This window comes from Pan paniscus, chromosome 20 (genome assembly GCF_029289425.2).
Source record: "Pan paniscus chromosome 20, NHGRI_mPanPan1-v2.0_pri, whole genome shotgun sequence".
Lineage (NCBI taxonomy): Eukaryota > Metazoa > Chordata > Mammalia > Primates > Hominidae > Pan > Pan paniscus.
Genome location: NC_073269.2, coordinates 45,238,771 through 45,257,834, shown reverse-complemented (window position 1 = coordinate 45,257,834; position 19,064 = coordinate 45,238,771). Strand labels below are relative to the sequence as shown.

General features: G+C 51.6%; 1 protein-coding gene across 4 annotated transcripts in view; it reads left to right on the top strand.

Annotated features, from left to right (window-relative positions):
• FBXO17 (F-box protein 17) overlaps positions 1-19,064 on the top strand; it is a 35,175-nt gene extending 16,111 nt beyond the window's left edge. For 2 of the 4 annotated variants that reach the window (XM_008964652.4, XM_008964654.5), the window contains 5 exons: positions 10,347-10,712; positions 12,002-12,113; positions 14,116-14,211; positions 15,458-15,593; positions 17,799-19,064. In XM_008964652.4, the coding sequence (XP_008962900.1) occupies positions 10,364-10,712; positions 12,002-12,113; positions 14,116-14,211; positions 15,458-15,593; positions 17,799-17,942 (837 nt within the window). In that variant the 5' untranslated portion in view covers positions 10,347-10,363 and the 3' untranslated portion in view covers positions 17,943-19,064. Of the gene's footprint in view, positions 1-10,346; positions 10,713-12,001; positions 12,114-14,115; positions 14,212-14,639; positions 14,846-15,457; positions 15,594-17,798 lie in introns of those variants that run through there. The other 2 variants (XM_055103592.2, XM_063600252.1) reach the window with 2 other exon arrangements.

Sequence of the window (19,064 nt, the reverse complement as noted above, 5' to 3'; positions counted from 1 at the left end):
CACTAAAAATATAAAAATTAGCCGGTGTGGGTGGCACGCACCTGTAATCCCAGCTACTCGAGAGGCTGAGGCAGGAGAATCCCTTGAATCTGGGAGGCGGAGGTTACAGTGAGCCGAGATCGTGCCACTGCACTCCAGCCTGGGGGACAGAGCGAGACTCTGTCTCAAAAAAAAAAAAAAAGATATTATTTGGTTTGTTTCCGAAAGTAGCTGGACAGACCAGGTGAAAATAGAGAGAAATGTCTAAGGAGCGCCAGCTGTTCGGGTCTCCTCACTTCAGCTGCTAGACTAGGATGGAAGAAGCCTCAGATGACCCAGCCCCATCCACCATCTGACGGCAAAGGCACAAGTTCCCTAAGTGAGGACCGCATAGCTGATCCCAGTCCCCAGAGCCATAAAAAAAAAAAAAAAAGGAATAATGGCTTATTATAAATATACTCTGGCAAAATTATACTCTGGACAGACCAAAAACAAACTGGTATCATGATTCACAGAGGTATTTTTTGTGCAGAATTTTCCAGTCAGTATAAAAAGGTCTCTGGCCTCAAAAAAACTATACAATTTGAGAATCTGCTGAGGAGATACTTATAAGCTAACTCTTAATCATTTTCACAGATTCTTCTATTTTAAAATAGTAACATCTTTTGTTTGATGGCTTTGAGGAAAGTTTTTGGACATCTTTTTGTTCCTTTCCATGGACTGCCATATCTGTTTTTCTTGTTTTCATCATTTTTAGCAAACGTTGAGGGTTTTGGGTATGTGTTCTGTTTTGGTGGTGGTGGTGGTGTTTTTTATCTGTTTGTTTTTGGAGACAGAGTCTCACTCTGTCACCCAGGCTGGAATGCAGTAGTGCAATCATAGCTCACTGTACCCTTGAACTCCTGGCCACAAGCTATCCTCTCACCTCAGCCTCCCGAGTATGTGGTACTACAAGTGTACACCACCAGGTCCAGCTAATTTTTTAATGTTTACTTTTTTAGAGATGGGGTTTCACTATGTTGCCCAGGCTGGTCTCGAACCCCCGGGTTCAAGCGATCCTCCCACCTCAGCCTCCCAAAGTGCTGGGATGACATGCATGAGCCATGGTACCCAGCCCATTTTTAGCAAACCTTTTATAGAAAGTGCACAAATTGCACAGCCTAATGAATCCCAGCACTTTGGGAGGCCAAGGTGGGCGGATCACAAGGTCAGGAGTTCGAGACCAGCCTGGCCAACATGGTGAAATCCCGTCTCTACTAAAAAAAAAAAAAAATACAAAAATTAGCTAGGCATGGTGGCGTGTGCCTGTAATCCCAGCTACTCTGGAGGCTGAGGCAGGACAATTGCTTGAACCCAGGAGGTGGAGATTGCAGTGGGCCGAGATAGGGCCATTGCACTCCAGCCTGGGCAACAGAGGAAGACTCCGTCTCAAAAAAAAAAAAAAAGAAAGAAAAGAAAAAGGAAAAAAGAAAGAAAGACAGGCAGAGGCTGCATACTCTTTTATGATCCAGCCTCAGAAATCCCTTAGCAGGCCGGGCACAGTGGCTCCTACCTATAATCCCAGCACTTTGGGAGGCCGAGGCGACAGGATCACTTGAGCCCAGGAAGAGACCAGCCTGGGCAACATAGGGAGACCCCTCACTTCTAGAAAAAAAAAATATAAAACAAACTAAGCTGGGCATGGTGGCATGTGTCTGCAGTCCCATCTACTCAGGAGGCTCAGTTGGGAGGATCGCTTGAGCCCAGGAGTTCGAGGCTTCAGTGAGCCATAATCACGCCACTACACTCCAACCAGGCGACAGAGTGAGACTTTGTCTCTTAAAAAGAGAGAGAGAGAAAGAGAGAGAGAATGAAATCCCTTAGCAATCTCCCTTCTGCAGTGCTCTGAAAGTTGAGGCAGTTGCAAAAGCCTGCACGTGCCCAGGAGAGAAATGTGGACCCCACAGCTTCACGAGCAGTGGTGAACTGAAAAAGCATGTCAGATAGGAAATGTTCTCATAGCCACTTTTGAAAAATACAGTCTGCTGTAGTAGCATCCTGGGTCCCTTTGGGTAGCTGAGTACCAGTAGCATTCCCCAGTCACTCTGACAGCCAGTAACCTTCCTCCAAACACACACTCTCCCAAAAACCCTGGAAGCAGGCAGTACTAGGCCCTACTTGTCCTATTGTGACTCAGCCAGTAGTTGGCATTCAATCTTGCAGTGGGTACTTTTCAACCTTTCCCAAAATTGGCCAGAAGCCCCTCTCAGGCTTATTCTCCAAAATAAGCCTGTCTTTGACTGTTGAGCCACTTTTCGTGTTTCTTTCCTCTTTCCTTTTTTTTTTTTTTTTTTTTTGAGACAGTTTCACTCTGTTGCCCAGGCTAGAGTGCAGTGGCACAATCTCAGCTTACCACAACCTCCATCTCCTGGGTTCAAGGGATTCTCCCATTAGTCTCCCAAGTAGCTGGGACTACAGGAGCATGCCACCACACCTGGCTAATTTTGTATTTTTAGTAGAGACGGGTTTCACCATGTTGGCTAGGCTGCTCTCAAACCCCTAACCTCAGGTGATCCACCCACCTTGGTCTCCCAAAGTGCTGAGATTACAGGCATGAGCCACCGTGCCTGGCCACAAACTTTTTTTTTTTCTTTTTTTTTTTTGAGACAGGATCTCACTCTATTGCCTGGGCTGGAATACAGTGGCCCCTTCACGATTCACCACAGCCTCAACCTCCCTGGCTCAGGTGATCCTTCCCCCGTCAGCTCCCAAGTAGCTGGGACTACAGGTGCATGACACTATGCCTGACTAATTTTTTTGTATTTCTTTTGTAGAGAGAGGGTTTCGTCATGTTGCCTAGGCTGGTCTTGGACTCCTGGGCTCAAGCAATCCTCCTGCCTCTGCCTCCCAAAGTGCTGGGATTACAGGCATAAGCCACCACACTGGGGCCCCATACAAGCATTTAATATGGTTTGTGTGGTATAGCTGAGGGCTCATACAGTACATTTCTTGAACATCTCTGCTCCTTGGTGAAGTCTGGCTGTCCTCGTTGGGCGAGGGGCCTACCCCCAGCCCCAGAGATCCTCCTTTTGCCAGTGGGAACACGCTCCTAAGAAGAATAGGAACTGCCGGGCGCAGTGGCTCAAGTCTGTAATCCCAGCACTTTGGGAGGCCTAGGCGGGCGGATCACAAGGTCAGGCGTTCGAGACCAGCCTGGCCAACATGGTGAAACCCTGTCTCTACTAAAAATACAAAAATTAGCTAGGCGTGGTGGCAGGTGCCTGTAATCCCAGCTACCCGGGAGGCTGAGGCAGAGAATCGCTTGAACCCGGGAGGCGGAGGTTGCAGTGAGCCGAGATCGTGCAACTGCACTCCAGCCTGGGCGACAGAGTGAGACTCCGTGTCAAAAAAACAAAAAAGAAGAAGAGTGGGAACTAAGAACTCCTCCTAAGAAGAACTCCAGGAAACTAAACTCTGGTGAACATCACACCCATGCCAGGCAGGCTGGTAGACTTGTTTATAAACCTAGGGAATTTATTTATTTATTTTTGAGACAGAGTCGCTCTGTCACCCAGGCTGAAGTGCAGTGAGTGATGTGATCTCTGCTCGCTGCAACCTCCACCTCGCGGGTTCAAGCGCCGGGCCTCAGTGAACTATTAATGCAACTCAGAACCACCTGGAGAAAAGCACAGCTTGGTCTTTGTAAAGTCTGTCTCCACAGCTTCATTCTTTCTGCAGTAGGAATAAAGATGATGTCAGAGGCTGGGCATGGTGGCTCACACCTGTGAAAATTAATATTAATATTTTAAAAATTAATGTGAAACACTAAATTATGTTAGTTGCCATTATTATGACACATCATTTTTAAAAAGTGACAGCAACTATTTTATTTATTTATTTATTTTGAGGCAGAGTCTCGCTGTGTGCAGTGGCATGATCTTGGCTCACTGCAACCTCCACCTCCCAGGTTCAAGCGATTCTGCTGCCTCAGCCTCCTGAGTAGCTGGGATTACAGGCTCCCACGACCATGCCTGGCTAATTTTTGTATTTTTAGTAGAGACAGGTTTCACCATGTTGGCCAGGCTGGTCTTGAACTCCTGACCTCAAGTGATCCACCCACCTCCGCCTCCCAAAATGCTGGGATTACAGGCATGAGCCACTGTGCCTGGCTGACAGCAACTATTTTAGCTGTGACATTTTCATTTAGCGGCATTTATTGGCCCTTATTAAGCCACGGTGCTGAGCATTTAAGCTGGATCAGCTCATGAATTCTATCATCTTGTTTAATGGGCAAAACTCTCCTTTGAGGGTGCCCTTGGTTAAGAGGCTTTAATGATCTAATGCTTGTTATCTTCATGTGCCCAATAAGTGCTCAATTAATGTCAGCTATTGTCATTTTTAAACAAATTAAGGTTTTACTTAAAAAAAAGAAATAAGCCTGTGTCAGGCAAGTAGTCCATGAATGTAGCAAAAATTCCTGACATCATCTTTTTATTTTTTTGAGACAGAGTCTCAGTCTGTCGCCCAGGCTGGAGTGCAGAGGCACGATCTCAGCTCACTGCAACCTCCACCTCCCGGGTTCAAGTGATTCTCCTGCCTCAGCCTCCCGAGTAGCTGGGATTACAGGTGCCCACCACCACGCTCCGCTACTTTTTGTATTTTTTGTAGAGATGGGGTTTCACCATGTTGCCCAGGCTGGTCTTGAACTCCCGACCTCAGGTGATCCGCTCACCTAAGCCTCCCAAAGTGCTGGGATTACAGGTGTGAGCCACCATGCCTGGACTAATATTAAATTAATATCACTCTTATTTAGGAGCCTACAGGGGCTTTTCCTAAGTGCTTTAAAATACTCATTTCATCCTCACAACAGCCCTATGATGGAGGCACTGTTAGCAGCCCCATTTTCAGAAAGGGAAACTGAGGTATAAAGAGATTAAGTGACTTGCCATTGGTCATATAATTTATAGCAAGAAGTGGAGCTGGAGCCGAGCACAGTGGCTCACACCTACAATCCCAGCACTTTGGGAGGCCAAGGCAGCAGGAGCCTTTGAGCCCAAGAGTTTAAGACCAGCCTGGGCAACATGGTGAAACCCTGTCTCTACTAACGATACAAAAATTAGCAAGGCCTGGTGGCACGCACCTGTAGTCCCAGCTAATCAGGAGGCTGAGGCACGAGAATCACTTGAACCTGGGAGCCAGAGGTTGCAGTGAGCTGAGATTGTGCCACTGCACTCCAGTCTGGGTGACAGAGGGAGACTCTGTCTCAAAAAAAAGAAAGAAAGAAAGAAAGAAAATGTTTTAGAAAGAATGGAAGCAGAAAATACTGGGTAGACAGCTCTTTTGAGAAGTTTTACCACAAAGAGAAACAAAGACGCTGCATGCGGTGACTCATGCCTCTAATCCCAGCAGTTTGGGAGGCTGAGGTGGGAGGATCACTTGAGCCTGGGAGGTTGAGGCTGCAGTGAGCCGTGATCACACCACTGCACTCCCACCCGAGTGAAAAAGCAAGACCCTGTCTCAAAAATAAAAATAAAAGGCCAGTTGCAGTGGCTCACGCCTGTGATCCCAGCACTTTGGGAGGCCGAGGCGGGCGGATCATGAGGTTAGGAGATCGAGACCATCCTGGTTAACATGGTGAAACCCCGTCTCTACTAAAAATACAAAAAAATTAGCTGGGCATGGTGGCGGGCGCCTGTAGTCTCAGTTACCCGGGAGGCTGAGGCAGGAGAATGGCGTGAACCCAGGAGGCGGAGCTTGCAGTGAGCCGACATCGCACCACTGCACTCCAGGCTGGGCAACAGAGCAAGACTCCGTCTCAAAAATAATAATAATAATAATAATAATAATAATAAATAACACATTCTCAGGCCAGGCGCAGTGGCTCACGCCTGTTAATCCCAACACCTTGGGAGGCTGAGGTGGGCGGATCACCTGAGGTCAGGAGTTTGAGAACAGCCTGGCCAACATGGTGAAACCCTGTCTCTACTAAAAATATAAAAATTAGCCAGGTGTGGTGGCGGGCGCCTATAATCCCAGCTACTCAGGAGGCTGAGGCAGGAGAATTGCTTAAACCTGGGAGGTGAAGGCTGCAGTGAGCTGAGATCGCGCCATTGCACTCCAGCCTGGGCAACAAGAGTGAAACTCTGTCTCAAAAAAAAAAAAAAAAAAAAACACACACATTCTCGGCCCGGCGCAGTGGCTCACACCTGTAATCCTAGCACTTTGGGAGGCTGAGGCAGGTGGATTACCTGAGTTCGGGAGTTCGAGACCAGCCTGGCCAACATGGTGAAACCCTGTCTCTACTAAAAATATAAAAATTAGCCAGGCGTGGTGGCAGAGGCCTGTAATCCCAGCTACTTGGGAAGCTGAGGTAGGAGAATCGCTTGAACCCAGGAGGTGGAGGTTGCAGTGAGCTGAAATCGCGCCACTGCACTCCAGCCTAGGCGACAGAGCGAGACTCCATCTCAAAAAAGTAGATAAATAAAAAATAACACATTCTCTGCACACACCCTTGCCCGCTTTGGCTTCCTCCTGCATGAGACCCTGGTTAAATCCAGCCTTCCTCTCTGCCGTGCCTGCACCCACACAGCTTGAGTGAGCTAAAAAACAACACAGCCCCCTGGCCAGGCTAATTTCAAGTCTGTGAACTTGACCCTCAGGCGGACCCCAATGCTGCCTGGCAGCCATATGACATTTCTCTGATCCCCTCCTTCCTCCTGTCTTCTAGACAACTAATTCACACCTTTTCCCTTCTCCTCTAATCCTTTCCAACACCTCCTTGGCTTTCACTCTCCCTTGGCTTCTTATTTTGCAGAGAAAATGCAAGAGATGAGAAGTGAACTTCCACAGCCACCCCCGCCTCTACCACCTACCTGCACCCTTGCCCACACCCGTTCTCCTGCTGTGACTGTCCCATCACCTGCTCCCACCTTCCCGCCCACTTCCAGCCACCGTCCCTGGTTCTCACCTCTCTCTGCTGCTCATTCAGTTTCCCCCATGCACTGGATCTCCTGTTAGCCCACACAGCGTCCTGTCTCCCATCTCAAAACAAACCCTCTCTCTTTTTTTGTTTTTGTTTTTGTTTTGTTTTGAGACAGGGTCTCACTTTGCCGCCCAGGCTGGAGTGCAGTGGTGCGATCTCAGCTCATTGCAACCTCTGCCTCCTGGGTTCAAGCAATTCTCCTGCCTTGGCCTCCCGAGTAGCTGGGATTACAGGTGCGCCACCACACCCAGCTAATTTTTGTATTTTTAGTAGAGATGGGGTTTCACTATGTTAGCCAGGCTGGTCTCAAACTACTGACCTCAAGTGATCTGCCCACCTCGGCCTCCCAAAGTGCTGGGATTACAGGTGTGAGCCACCGTGCCCAGCCCAAACCCTCTCTTGACTTCACCTCCCCTTCTAGCTACAGCCCCACTTTTTTGGCTATTCTTTTTATTTTATTTAGAGACAGGGTCTCGCTTTGTTGCCCAGGCTGGAGTACAGTGGCACAATCATAGCTCACTGCAGCCTCCAACTCCCGGGCTCCAGCGATCATCCCACCTTAACCTCTGGAGTAGCTGGGACTACAGGTGTGCACCACCACACCCGGCTAATTTTTTCATTTTATTTTTTGTACAGGTGGAGTCTCGCTGTGTTGCCCAGGCTGATCTCAAACTCCTGGCCTCAAGCAGTCCTCCCACCTTGCCCTCCCAAAGTGCTGGAATTACAGGCATGAGCCAGCGTGCCAGGTCAAGAATGTTTTTAATGATTAACCATGGAATTTAAGCTGGCTAAGGAAGAAATGAGGGCATAGGAGGGTGAGGGGGAGTAAAAAATGAAAGGGACAACAGATGGGAGATCACAGTGGGTTGGAAGGATCATGCGAGTGGGGCACTGGAGGGAATGAGGTGGAAAGAAAAAGTGATGGGTGGAGAGTGAGTGTGTGAGATTGAGGTTCTGAAGAGGCTGCTGTTATTCAAACAAGGTCTGGGTTTGACCACGAGAGGGAGATGTTGGGGAAGGAAAAAGTCACTAGAGAGAGGTCAGGGAACAGAGAGGTTGGGGCTGCGGAAGAACTATCTGGTTATAGAAATCACTGAGAATGATGCTAAGAGCAGCGGGAGCGGCCGTGAGCCCAGAGCTAAAATTAGGGAGAAGAGAGGAGTCATGATCTGGGTCAGCAGATGACGCACGAAGCAAGGTAGTGATGAGATTCATCGCTGGGGGTTTTGGGGAGGGTGGAGGGAGAATGGTCAGGAAGTAGCTCCCAGGAGCACGGAGACCTCCCCACTTGGAAGGCCCACAGGAGAGCTGGGTTCCAGTTAGAGCAAGAAGGTGGTAGGAATGTTCAGAGAAGTAACTGAGGCAAGAAGAGGTTTTGTTGAAGATGGGTCATGGGTTCCAAAGCTCACAGTAGCTGGAACACATTGGGGTATGGGGTAGAAATGGTTTCTTCCGCAGTGGGTTTCCTTGTGGGTCTGTAACCCAACCGAGGTTTGGCCGCTCAACACTCAAAAGCCAAACTCAGGCCAGGCGTGGTGGCTCACGCCTGAAATCCCAGCATTTTGGGAAGCTGAGACAGGTGGACCACTTGAGGTCAGGAGTTTGAGACCAGCCGGCCAACATGGTGAAACCCCATCTCTACTACAGAAATTACTGGCTCGGTGTGGTGGCACACATCTGTAATTCCAGCTACTTGGGAGGCTGAGGCAGGAGAATCGCTTGAACCCGGGAGGCGGAGGTCGCAGTGAGCCAAGATTGTGCCACTGCACTCCAGCCTGGGCAACAGAGTAAGACTCAGTTTCAGAAAAGAAAGCCAAACTCGGGCCAAGCGCGGTGGCTCAAGCCTATAATCCCAGCACTTCGGGAGGCCGAGGTGGGTGGATCACCTGAGGTCCGGAGTTCGAGACTAGCATGGCCAACATGGTGAAACTGTCTCTCCTAAAGATACAAAAATTAGCCAGGTGTGGTGGTGCATTCCTGTAGTCCCAGCTACTCGGGAGGCTGAGGCAGGAGAATCACTTGAACCTGGGAGACAGAGGTTGCAGTGAGCCGAGACGGGCCACTGCATTCCAGCCTGGGTGACAGAGTGAGGCTGCCTCAAAAAAAAAAAAAAAAAAATAGAAAGCCAGACTCAAGAGAGATGACAGTTGGTGGGAGGAAAAGCAAGTTTATTTGGAGAGCCAGCAAACCGAGAACACAGTGGACTATCATCCTAAAGTACCATCTTAAATCAGTACAATTTTTTTTTTTAGGGGCAGAGGGAAGAGAAGGGCATTGTGATCAAGAGGTGACCAACAGGCCAGGCGCAGTGACTCATACCAATTCCAGCACTTTGGGAGGCTGAGGCAGGAGGATCACTTGAACCCAGGAGTTCAAGACCAGCCAGGGCAATGTAGTGAGACCCCATCTCTACAAAACAATAAATAAAATAAAAAACTAGCTGGGCATAGTGGCATGCACCTATAGTCCCAGCTACTTGGGAGGCTGAGGCAGGAGGATCACTCGAGCCCAGGAGGTAGAGGCTATAGTCCTGGTTTCTAGCTCCATAAAAAAGTAATAAAAATAAGGAGGTGACCACTGCAGACATCTGAGTGCCAGCTAGGGTCCGAGGAGGTTGGTGACTTCTTTGTCCTTGGTTGGGTCACAATGCCCCTATAAATCTTTGAAAAAACAGGCTGGGCGTGGTGGCTCACACCTGTAATCCCAGCACTTTGAGAGGCCGAAGTGGGTGGATCACGAAGTCAGGAGTTCGAGACCAGCCTGGCCAAGATGGTGAAACCCCGTCTCTACTAAAAATACAAAAATTAGCCGGGCGTGGTGGCAGGCACCTGTAGTTCCAGCTACTCGGGAGGCTGAGGCAGGAGAATTGCTTGAACCCAGGAAGTGGAGGTTGCAATGTGCCAAGATCGTGCCACTGCACACTCTAGCCTGGGCAACAGAGCAAGACTGTGTCTCAAAAAAAAAAAAAATCTTTGACAAAACATAGTTGTTTACATACTTCTTTAATCCCAGAGTTAGTTTTAAAAACTACATGATTGCTGTTTTTGCATATTATCTCAGCGGTCTAAAATTAACCTAGCCATGTGCAGGAATGGGTAAAGTCCCCTTAAACAAAAATGGGGTTAGTTATGTTAGTTCTTTTGCCATTCCACTGGTCATATACGTGAAGCGCTTAGCCTGACACAAGTGAACGCCAGACGGAAGCCGTGATCAGCGGTCCTGACGGGGGTCAGAGTCAGACCAGGGGTCTTTTACCCAAGTGGGGAAGATTGGGAGAGGCCTAGGATCAGAGAGGGAAATGGGTCCCTGGTTGCCCATGGACCGGGGCCTTGCGCCCTGGGGGGCAAGGTAGGGAGGGGGTGGCCTGGCTGCGCTGACCCGCCTACCGACCCCTCTCGACCTGCAGGACTCTGGCTGCTGGAGATGGGCGCCCGGCTATCGCGGCGACGGCTGCCGGCGGACCCGTCCCTGGCCCTGGACGCGCTGCCCCCGGAGCTGCTGGTGCAGGTGCTGAGCCACGTGCCGCCACGCTCCTTGGTCACGCGATGCCGCCCAGTGTGCCGCGCCTGGCGCGACATAGTGGACGGGCCCACTGTGTGGCTGCTGCAGCTGGCCCGCGACCGCAGCGCCGAGGGCCGCGCACTCTACGCAGTGGCTCAACGCTGCCTGCCCAGCAACGAAGACAAGGAGGAGTTCCCGCTGTGCGCCCTGGCGCGCTACTGTCTGCGCGCGCCCTTCGGCCGCAATCTCATCTTCAACTCCTGTGGAGAGCGTGGGTGACGGGGGCGGGGCCCAGTAGGCTGAGGGGGGCGGGGCGAGCGAGGCGGGGGCGGGGCCGGGACAGAGTCTGAGAGATGTAGCCAATTGGCTAGACCGCTGGAGGAGCCAGGGGGCGGGGCTGAGGGACGCAGTGACTGGGCGGTAGGCCCGGTGGGCGGGGCTGGAGAAGGTGGAGCCGGGAATCCGAACGAGTGGGCGGGGCAAGGCAGGAAGACCCTGGCTGGACCGGGGGAGAAAGCAAGTAGTTTGGTATGCAGAGGAGATGCAGAACAGGACAGGGGCCAGGCGCGGTGGGAATGGCAATGCTTTGGGAGGCCAAGGCAGGAGGATCGCTTAAGCCCAAGGAGTTCAAGGCTGCAGTGAGCTATGATCATGCCATTGCACTACAGCCTGGGTGACAGAGACCTTGTCTCAAAAAAAAAAAATGGTGGGGTGCAGTAGCTCACGCCTGTAATCCCAGCATTTTGGGAGTCTATGGTGGGAGGATCACTTGAGGCCAGGAGTTTGAGACCAGCCTGAACAACAAAGTGAGACTCTGTCTCTAAAAAATTTAAAAATTAGTCCAGGTGCAGTGGCTCACGCCTGTAATCCCAGCACTTTGGGAGGCCCGAGGGGGCAGATCACTTGAGGTCAGGAGTTCAAGACCAGCCTGACCAACATGGTGAAACCCCATCTCTACTAAAATACAAAATTAGCCAGGTGTGGTGGTGCACGCCTGTAATCCCAGCTACTTGGGAGGCTGAGGCAGGAAAATTGCTTGAACCTGGGAGGCGGAGGTTACAGTGGGCTGAGATCATGCCATTGCACTCCAGCCTGGGCAGCAAGATTGAAACTCCATCTCAAAAAAAAATTAAAAAATTAAATTAGCCAGGCGTGGTGGCATGCACCTGTGGTCCTAGCTACTCTGGAGGCTGATGTGGGAGGATCGCTGGAGCCCAGGAGTTTGAGGCTGCAGTGAGCTATGATGGAGCCACTGCACTCCAGCCTGGGCGACAGAGTGAGACCCTGTCTCTCACACACACAATGAAGAGCAGGACTGAAGGAGAAAGAGCAAGTAAGGGTGGCTGAAGAGAAGCTGAGTGGATGGGCACGGCTGAGAGTCACAGTTGTGGGGTAGGACCAGGAATACAGAATAATGGGAGGAGGAGTCGGTAGGAGAAACCAGGGAGGATTGGAGCACAAGAGGGAGAGGCTGGTGGACAGCACAAGCTGGGTGGTTGCGGGGTCTCTTCTGGGCAGGCTGGCAGGTGAACCATATGTTCAACTCTTGTTTTCCCACAGAGGGCTTCAGAGGCTGGGAGGTGGAGCATGGCGGGAACGGCTGGGCCATAGAAAAGAACCTAACACCGGTGCCTGGGGCTCCTTCGCAGACCTGCTTCGTGACCTCTTTCGAGTGAGTGGCCCAAGTGAGAGGCCCTGATCCCTGGGGCAAGGGCCCCAAAGAAAGGGACCCTACCCCCCACACTGTCCTCATCGTCACCTTCACCCTCTCCTTCCCCCATTTATTTATTCATTGATTCATTCCATCAATCAACAAATACTTGTTGAGGGTACTGTTTCATATGCCAGGGATACAAGGAAAGATCAGGAAGGTTAGCAACCACAGGCAGCAATGCTCTGTGCATCATCGCCTGCAGTTTGTGAGACAACAGCAAGACAGCTTTGATCTAAAGACAGGGTTTTGGGCCGGGCACGGTGGCTCTCGCCTGTAATCCCAGCACTTTGAGAGCCCGAGCTGGGCAGATCACTTTAGGTCAGGAGTGCGAGACCAGCCTGGCCAACAGGGGGAAACCCCGTCTCTACTAAAAAGACAAAAATTAGCTGGACGTGGAGGCTGAGGCAGGAGAATCGCTTGAACCCGGGAGGCAAATGTTGCAGTGAGCCGAGATTGCACCACTGCACTCCAGCCTGGGCGACAGAGTGAGACTCTGTCTCAAAAAAAAAAAAAAAAAAGGGAACATGGCAGATTAGCACCCAAGATGGAGTCACTTTTGCCTCCACAAGGAGTTACTCTATACTAGACACTTTACATATAATTCTGGCAACAACCCTGTGACATAGATACTGTTATTGCCCCCACTTTATAACAGGAAACTGAAGGCCGGGCACGGTGGCTCATAGCTGTAATCCCAGCACTTTGGGAGGCCGAAGTGGGAGGATCTCTTGAGCCCAGGAGTTCGAGGTTGCAGTGAGCCTAGGATCATGCCACTGCACTCCAGCCTGGCAACAGAATAAGACCTTGACTCAAAAGAAAAAAAAAAATGAGAATCTGTTCTCCATGGAATGATGGTGCCACCTCTACAGTTTATGAAGTTTCTGTGTATACCTACGTCTGTCCCTGGCACTCTGTTTTTTTTGTTTTTGTTTTTGTTTTTTGAGATAGAGTCTCATTTTGTTGCCCAGTCTAGAGTGCAGTGGCGCAATCTTGGCTCACTGCAGCCTCTGCCTCCCTGGGTTCCAATGATTCTCCTGCCTCAGCCTCCCAAATAGCTGTGACTACAGAGGTGCGCCACCATGCCTGGCTAATTTTTGTATTTTTTGTAGAGAAGAGGTTTCACCATATTGACCAGGCTCATCTCTAACTCCTGACCTCCGGTGATCTGCCTGCCTCGGGCTCTCAAAGTGCTGGGATTACAGGTCTAAGCCACCGCACTCAGCCGGTTCCTGGCACTTTGTTCTATTCCATTGCTCAACTTACCCATCCTTCCACCAATACTGCGCAATTTATGTTATTATGGCACATTCTAGTTTGAGGAGAAGGACTGTTTACAAAGTTGTAGGCAGGAGCCCCTGAGCTAGTAACAGTTAGGAAAGGAACGTTACCACCCCTAGACTGCTAGAGGTGAGGGGAGGAAACAGTTACTGGAAAATGAGGAGACAGTGCCATGGAGCTTTGCTTTTTCCTTGGGGAACAAGGCAGTCCCTTGAGAAGGACCTAAGAGGATAAATACCCTGATTTTAGTCACCTCTTTCACTTCCATCCCCTGCCGGAGCATCCCATTGGCTGATCCAACAGGAAGCAATGGGTGACAGAGACAAGGCCGTCCAGCTTTAGACCCGGGGCCCTCGCACTTTAGGAGGCCACAGAGCTCCCCGCTCACATGTCTAGTATGTGGCCTTCATTTGTAGTCATGTCCTGTCCCACAAAGATGAGGGTCAGGCTTTCATAGAGGTCAGCTGCCTGGAGCCCGCAGCAGGGTGGAGAATGGCAAAGGGACTCCAAGAGGCCAAGGAGAGATGTGTAGCCCATCATGCATCTTCAGGTCTGCTAGAGCAAACCCTGAGGGCTGCTTTAGAGAGGGTTATCAAGGGAGACTTCTTGGAGGAGGTGGTTTCTGACTGTGACTTGAATGCCAGGACTATTTGCCCTGCCCCCTGCCATCTCTCCTTCCCAGATGGTGCTCCAAGAGGCAGCTTGTGGACCTGGTGATGGAAGGGGTGTGGCAGGAGCTGCTGGACAGCGCCCAGATTGAGATCTGTGTGGCTGACTGGTGAGTGAGGAGCGGCACCCTGCCCCAGAGCAGCAGCAGGCTTGGCAGCGGCTCTGCAGCAGGGGCTCATTTCCCGCCCCATCAACCCCACGGGTAGCGGCTGTCACTGTGCACCCTTTGTGATGAGGCTGAGAGGGGAAGTGATGCAGAGCCGGGGAAGGTAGAGCTTTGGAGAAGCCAGAGCCCCCACTCTGCACTCCTGCCCACCCTCATCCCAGCAGGCTGGGGTGGTCCACAGGGGGCCACTGACTGGCTTGATACCCCTCTGAAACGAGACACCTCCCCTGACCACCTTGTGGATGCCCAGGGTCTCTGAAGGGGTGGGAGCATGGTGCCCTGTGAGCTGAGGCTCAGGGAGCATAGTTGGGACAGGACTGGCTTCAGAGCCTACAGGCTTAGGATGAATGCCTTCTTCCCAAAACACCCAGGTTCTGCCCCAAAGCATTCCAGCTCCTCCTTCAGGCTGTGGCTCTTCCATAGAAAATCTGGGGCTCTGGCTCTTCCCTGGGGCTCTGGCTCTTCCCTGAAGTCATCGGGCACCTGCCCTGCATTGTGGTTCTTCCCCAGAGCATCCTTTCCCGTCCCCCAACTACCTACCCAAAAGCCTCCAGAATCAACCACAGGACCACCCAGACTCCTCCCCCAGGACCACCCAGGCTCCTCCCCTGCTCTGGCTCCACCCCATGACCACCCAGACTCCTCCCCCAGGCTCTGGCTCCACCCCAGGGTCACCCAGGCTTCTCCTCCAGGTTCTGGTTCCACCCCAGGACCACCCAGGCTCCTCCCCCAGGACCACCCAGGCCCCTCCCCCAGGCTCTGGTTCCACCCCAGGACCACCCAGGCTCCTCCCCCAGGACCACCCAGGCTCCTCCCCTGCTCTGGCTGCACCCCAGGACCACCCAGACTCCTCCCCCAGGACCACCCAGACTCCTCCCCCAGGCTCTGGCTCCACCCCAGGGTCACCCAGGCTCCTCCCCCAGGCTCTGGCTCCACCCCAGGACCACCCAGGCTCCTCCCCCAGGCTCTGGCTCCACGCCAGGACCACCCAGGCTCCTCCCCCAGGCTCTGGTTCCACCCCAGAACCACCAAGGCTCCTCCCCTAGAGGTTCCCAGGCCAGGACGTCTCCAAATGTGGTCCAGATGTGCAGGACCTTCATCAAGATGGAGCCAGCCCTCAGCCTCCCGCCCCGAAACCCAGAGAGCTGGCTGGGTGACGGGGGCATAGAGGCTGACTGCTGCCTGGCAGGTGGGGCGCTCGAGAGAACTGCGGCTGCGTCTACCAGCTCCGGGTCCGCCTTCTGGATGTGTATGAAAAGGAAGTGGTCAAGTTCTCAGCCTCACCTGACCCGGTCCTTCAGTGGACTGAGAGGGGCTGCCGACAGGTGGGTCCAGACTAGCTTCCAGCTCCCCCCGACCCGCTAAAGGCACACACGCCCAGCCTCTCGTCTGCTCGGTTTCCCTTCTGTCACTCCTGGATATCTATAATCATAACAGCTAAGAAGTATTGAGCCCTTCTTACATCCCAAGCCCTGTGTCAAGACGCTTACATATCGATTCATTTCATTAGCAAAACCCCTTAATGTTCAACAAACACTGATTGAGCACCTACTGTGTGCTGGGCACCACTCTATGTGCTGGAAATGCAGCAGTGAAGCAAAATCCTATCTCCATTCTAGAGTTGAGGAAACAGAGGCACAGGGAGGTTATGTGACTGGTCCAGTGCAGAGCTGGACTCAAGACCAATCTGGCACCAAGACTATGCTGTCTTGATCCTCACACCTCAGTTACCAAAGTAAATGTTTCGGCTGGGCACGGTGGCTCATACCTGTAATCCCACCACTTTAGGAGGCCAAGATGGGAGGACAGCTTGAGGGCAGGAGTTTGAGGCCAGCCTGGGCAATATAGCGAGACCTCCATCTCTACAAAGAAATTAAAAATTAGACGGGCATGGTGACTTGCACCTGCAGTCTCAGCTACTCAGGAGGCTGAGGTGGGAGGATGGTTGGAGCCCAGTTGGTCCCACTGCACTCCAGCCAGGGCAACAGACTGAGACCCTAACTAAAAATAATAATAATAATAATGAGTCAGATCAGAAGTCTCACTGCTTGTAATGCTCCTGTGGCTACATCTCACAGTAAAAGCCAAAGTTATGCAGCCACGGAAAAGAAATGAAGCATCAATTCACACTGCAACGTGGATAAACTTTGAAAACATGATGCTGAAAGTGGCCAGACATGAAATGACAAATACTGTATGATTCCACATATATGAAATGTACACTAAGAAGATTGGCGACTGCCAGGGGCTGGGGGAGGGAGGTCTTGGAAATGACAACTCATGGATGCAGAGTTTTTTCCTGGGGTGATGGGAATTAGGTAGTGGTGATGGCTGCATAATATCGTGAATCAACTAAAAACCACTGAATTGTACACTTTAAAAAATGAATTTTGGGCCGGGTGTGGTGGCTCATGCCTGTAATCTCAGCACTTTGGGAGGTCAGGGCGGACAGATCACTTGAGGGCAGGAGTTCAACACCAGCCTGCCAACACAGTGAAACCCCGTCTCTACTAAAAATACACAAATTAGCCAGGCACGGTGATGGGCGTCTGTAATCCCAGCTTCTGGGGAGACTGAGGCGGGAGAATTTATTGAACCGGGGGAGGTGGAGGTTGCAGTGAGCTGAGATTATGCCACTGCACTCCAGCCTGGGCGATGGAGCGAGTCTTGGCCTCAAAATAAATAAATAAAATAAAATGGTGAATTTTGGCTGGGCGCAGTGGCTCACACCTGTAATCCCAGCACTTTGGAAGACCATGGCGGGTGGATCACCTGAGGTCAGGAGTTCAAGACCAGCCTGACCAACATGGCAAAACCCCCGTCTCTACTAAAAATACAAAAATTAGCTGGGCATGGTGGTGCGCGCCTGTAATCCCAGCTACTCGGGAGGCTGAGACAGGAGAATCGCTTGAACCTGCGAGGTGGAGGTTGCATTGAGCCAAAATCATGCCACTGTACTCCAGCCTGGGCGACAGAGTGAGACTCCATCTCAAAAATAAATAAATAAATAAAAAGTTTGTTTTACGAAAATTTTATCTCAACTTTTTTAAATTGGAAAAAAAAAAAAAAGCCAAAGTCCTCCTGTGGCCCACAAGGCCATGATCTGCCCATGACCTCCCTGACCCCTCTCTTACTTCTCCCCTCACTCAGCTCCAGGCATTCTCCAACTCAGGGCCTTTGCGCAGGCCGTTCCTGCTGCCTGGGACACCCTCCAGAGCCCCTCCTGGCTCCCTCTCCTCCTTCAGGTGTCACCTCTGTGGGGCCTTTGCTAACTCACTCTACTCACATTCCTGCCACCTTCCTGGCAGAATGCCCCTGGCCCCTCACCCCCACCTATCTCCAATGTCCGGGCCCCCTGCTAGAATGGCACTGACACCAGCGCGAGGTCCTTTTCCGGTTTTATTCACTGCTCCGTCCCCAGCACCTAGCGCAGGACTGGCACCTCCTCAGTCCTTCGGGCCTATCTGTTGAAGTGGAGGAAGAGAAGGGGCCCGCAGGCCCTCACCCTCTCACTCCCCTTCCCCCTGCAGGTCTCCCACGTCTTCACCAACTTTGGCAAGGGCATCCGCTACGTATCTTTTGAGCAGTACGGGAGAGACGTGAGTTCCTGGGTGGGGCACTACGGCGCCCTTGTGACCCACTCCAGTGTGAGGGTCAGGATCCGTCTGTCCTAGCGACTGGACTACTGCCTGACGTTGTCAGTCAAGACCAGACTTGCAGCCAGGTGCAGTGGCTCACACCTGTGGAATCCCAGCACTTCAGGAGGCCGAGGTGGGAGGATCACTGGAGCTCGGGAGTTCAAGACCAGCCTGGGCAACATAGTGAAACCGTCTCCACAAATAATTTTTAAAAAATTAGCCAGGCATGGTGGTGCCGCCTGTAGTCCCAGCTACTCAGGAGGCTTGGGTGGGAGGATTGCCTGAGACCAGGAGGTTGAGGCTGCAGTGAGCCGTGATTTCACCACCACTCCAGCCTGGGTGAGAAAGCAAGACCCTATATCAATGAAAAAAAAAAAAAAAGACCAGCTTTGCAGCCAGAAGCCAGAGGATACCCAGGGACAGTAGGGCTCCCAGGTGGCTGGTTCTCAGCACACCTTCCACGAATCTGCTTGCTGCTGCTTCAGTGTGGTGGCCATCGTGCTGTGTGACAAACCAGGCTGTTCACAGCTTCCTCAGCCCCCCAGAAGGGGAGTGTCAGGAAGAGACATTTAGTTCATTTGCCTGCAAATTTTCTTCTCCTGCAAGGATCTCGGTGGACTCAGTCACAAAACAAATGCTAAACCAGGATTTATAAGAGAGGGCTTATAAATCCCTCTGCCGACGCAGGGAGCAGAGACTTGCCGGCATGTTTTGGGGGTAATGATCGTGGGCAGGGAGCAGAGGTCCGGTGAGGCAGTCTGTCCTTGAGACTAACAAAGTCATCTGCTGTTTGGGGAAATCTCTGGTGTTGGGAACAGGCCCCCAAAACTGGCCATAAACAAAATCTCTGCAGCACTGTGACATGTTCATGATGGCCATGACCCCCACCCTGAAGGTCATGGGTTTACCGGAATGAGGGCAAGGAACACCTGGCTCACCCAGGACGGAAAACGGCTTAAAGGGGTTCCTGTACCACAAACAATAGCATGAGTGATCTGTGCCTTAAGGACATGTTCCTGCTGCAGATAACTAGCCAGAGCCCATCCGTTTATTTTGGCACATCCCTTTATTTCATAAGAAATGCTTTTAGTTAATCTATAATCTATAGAAATAATGCTTATCACTGGCTTGCTGTCAATAAATATGTGTGTAAATCTC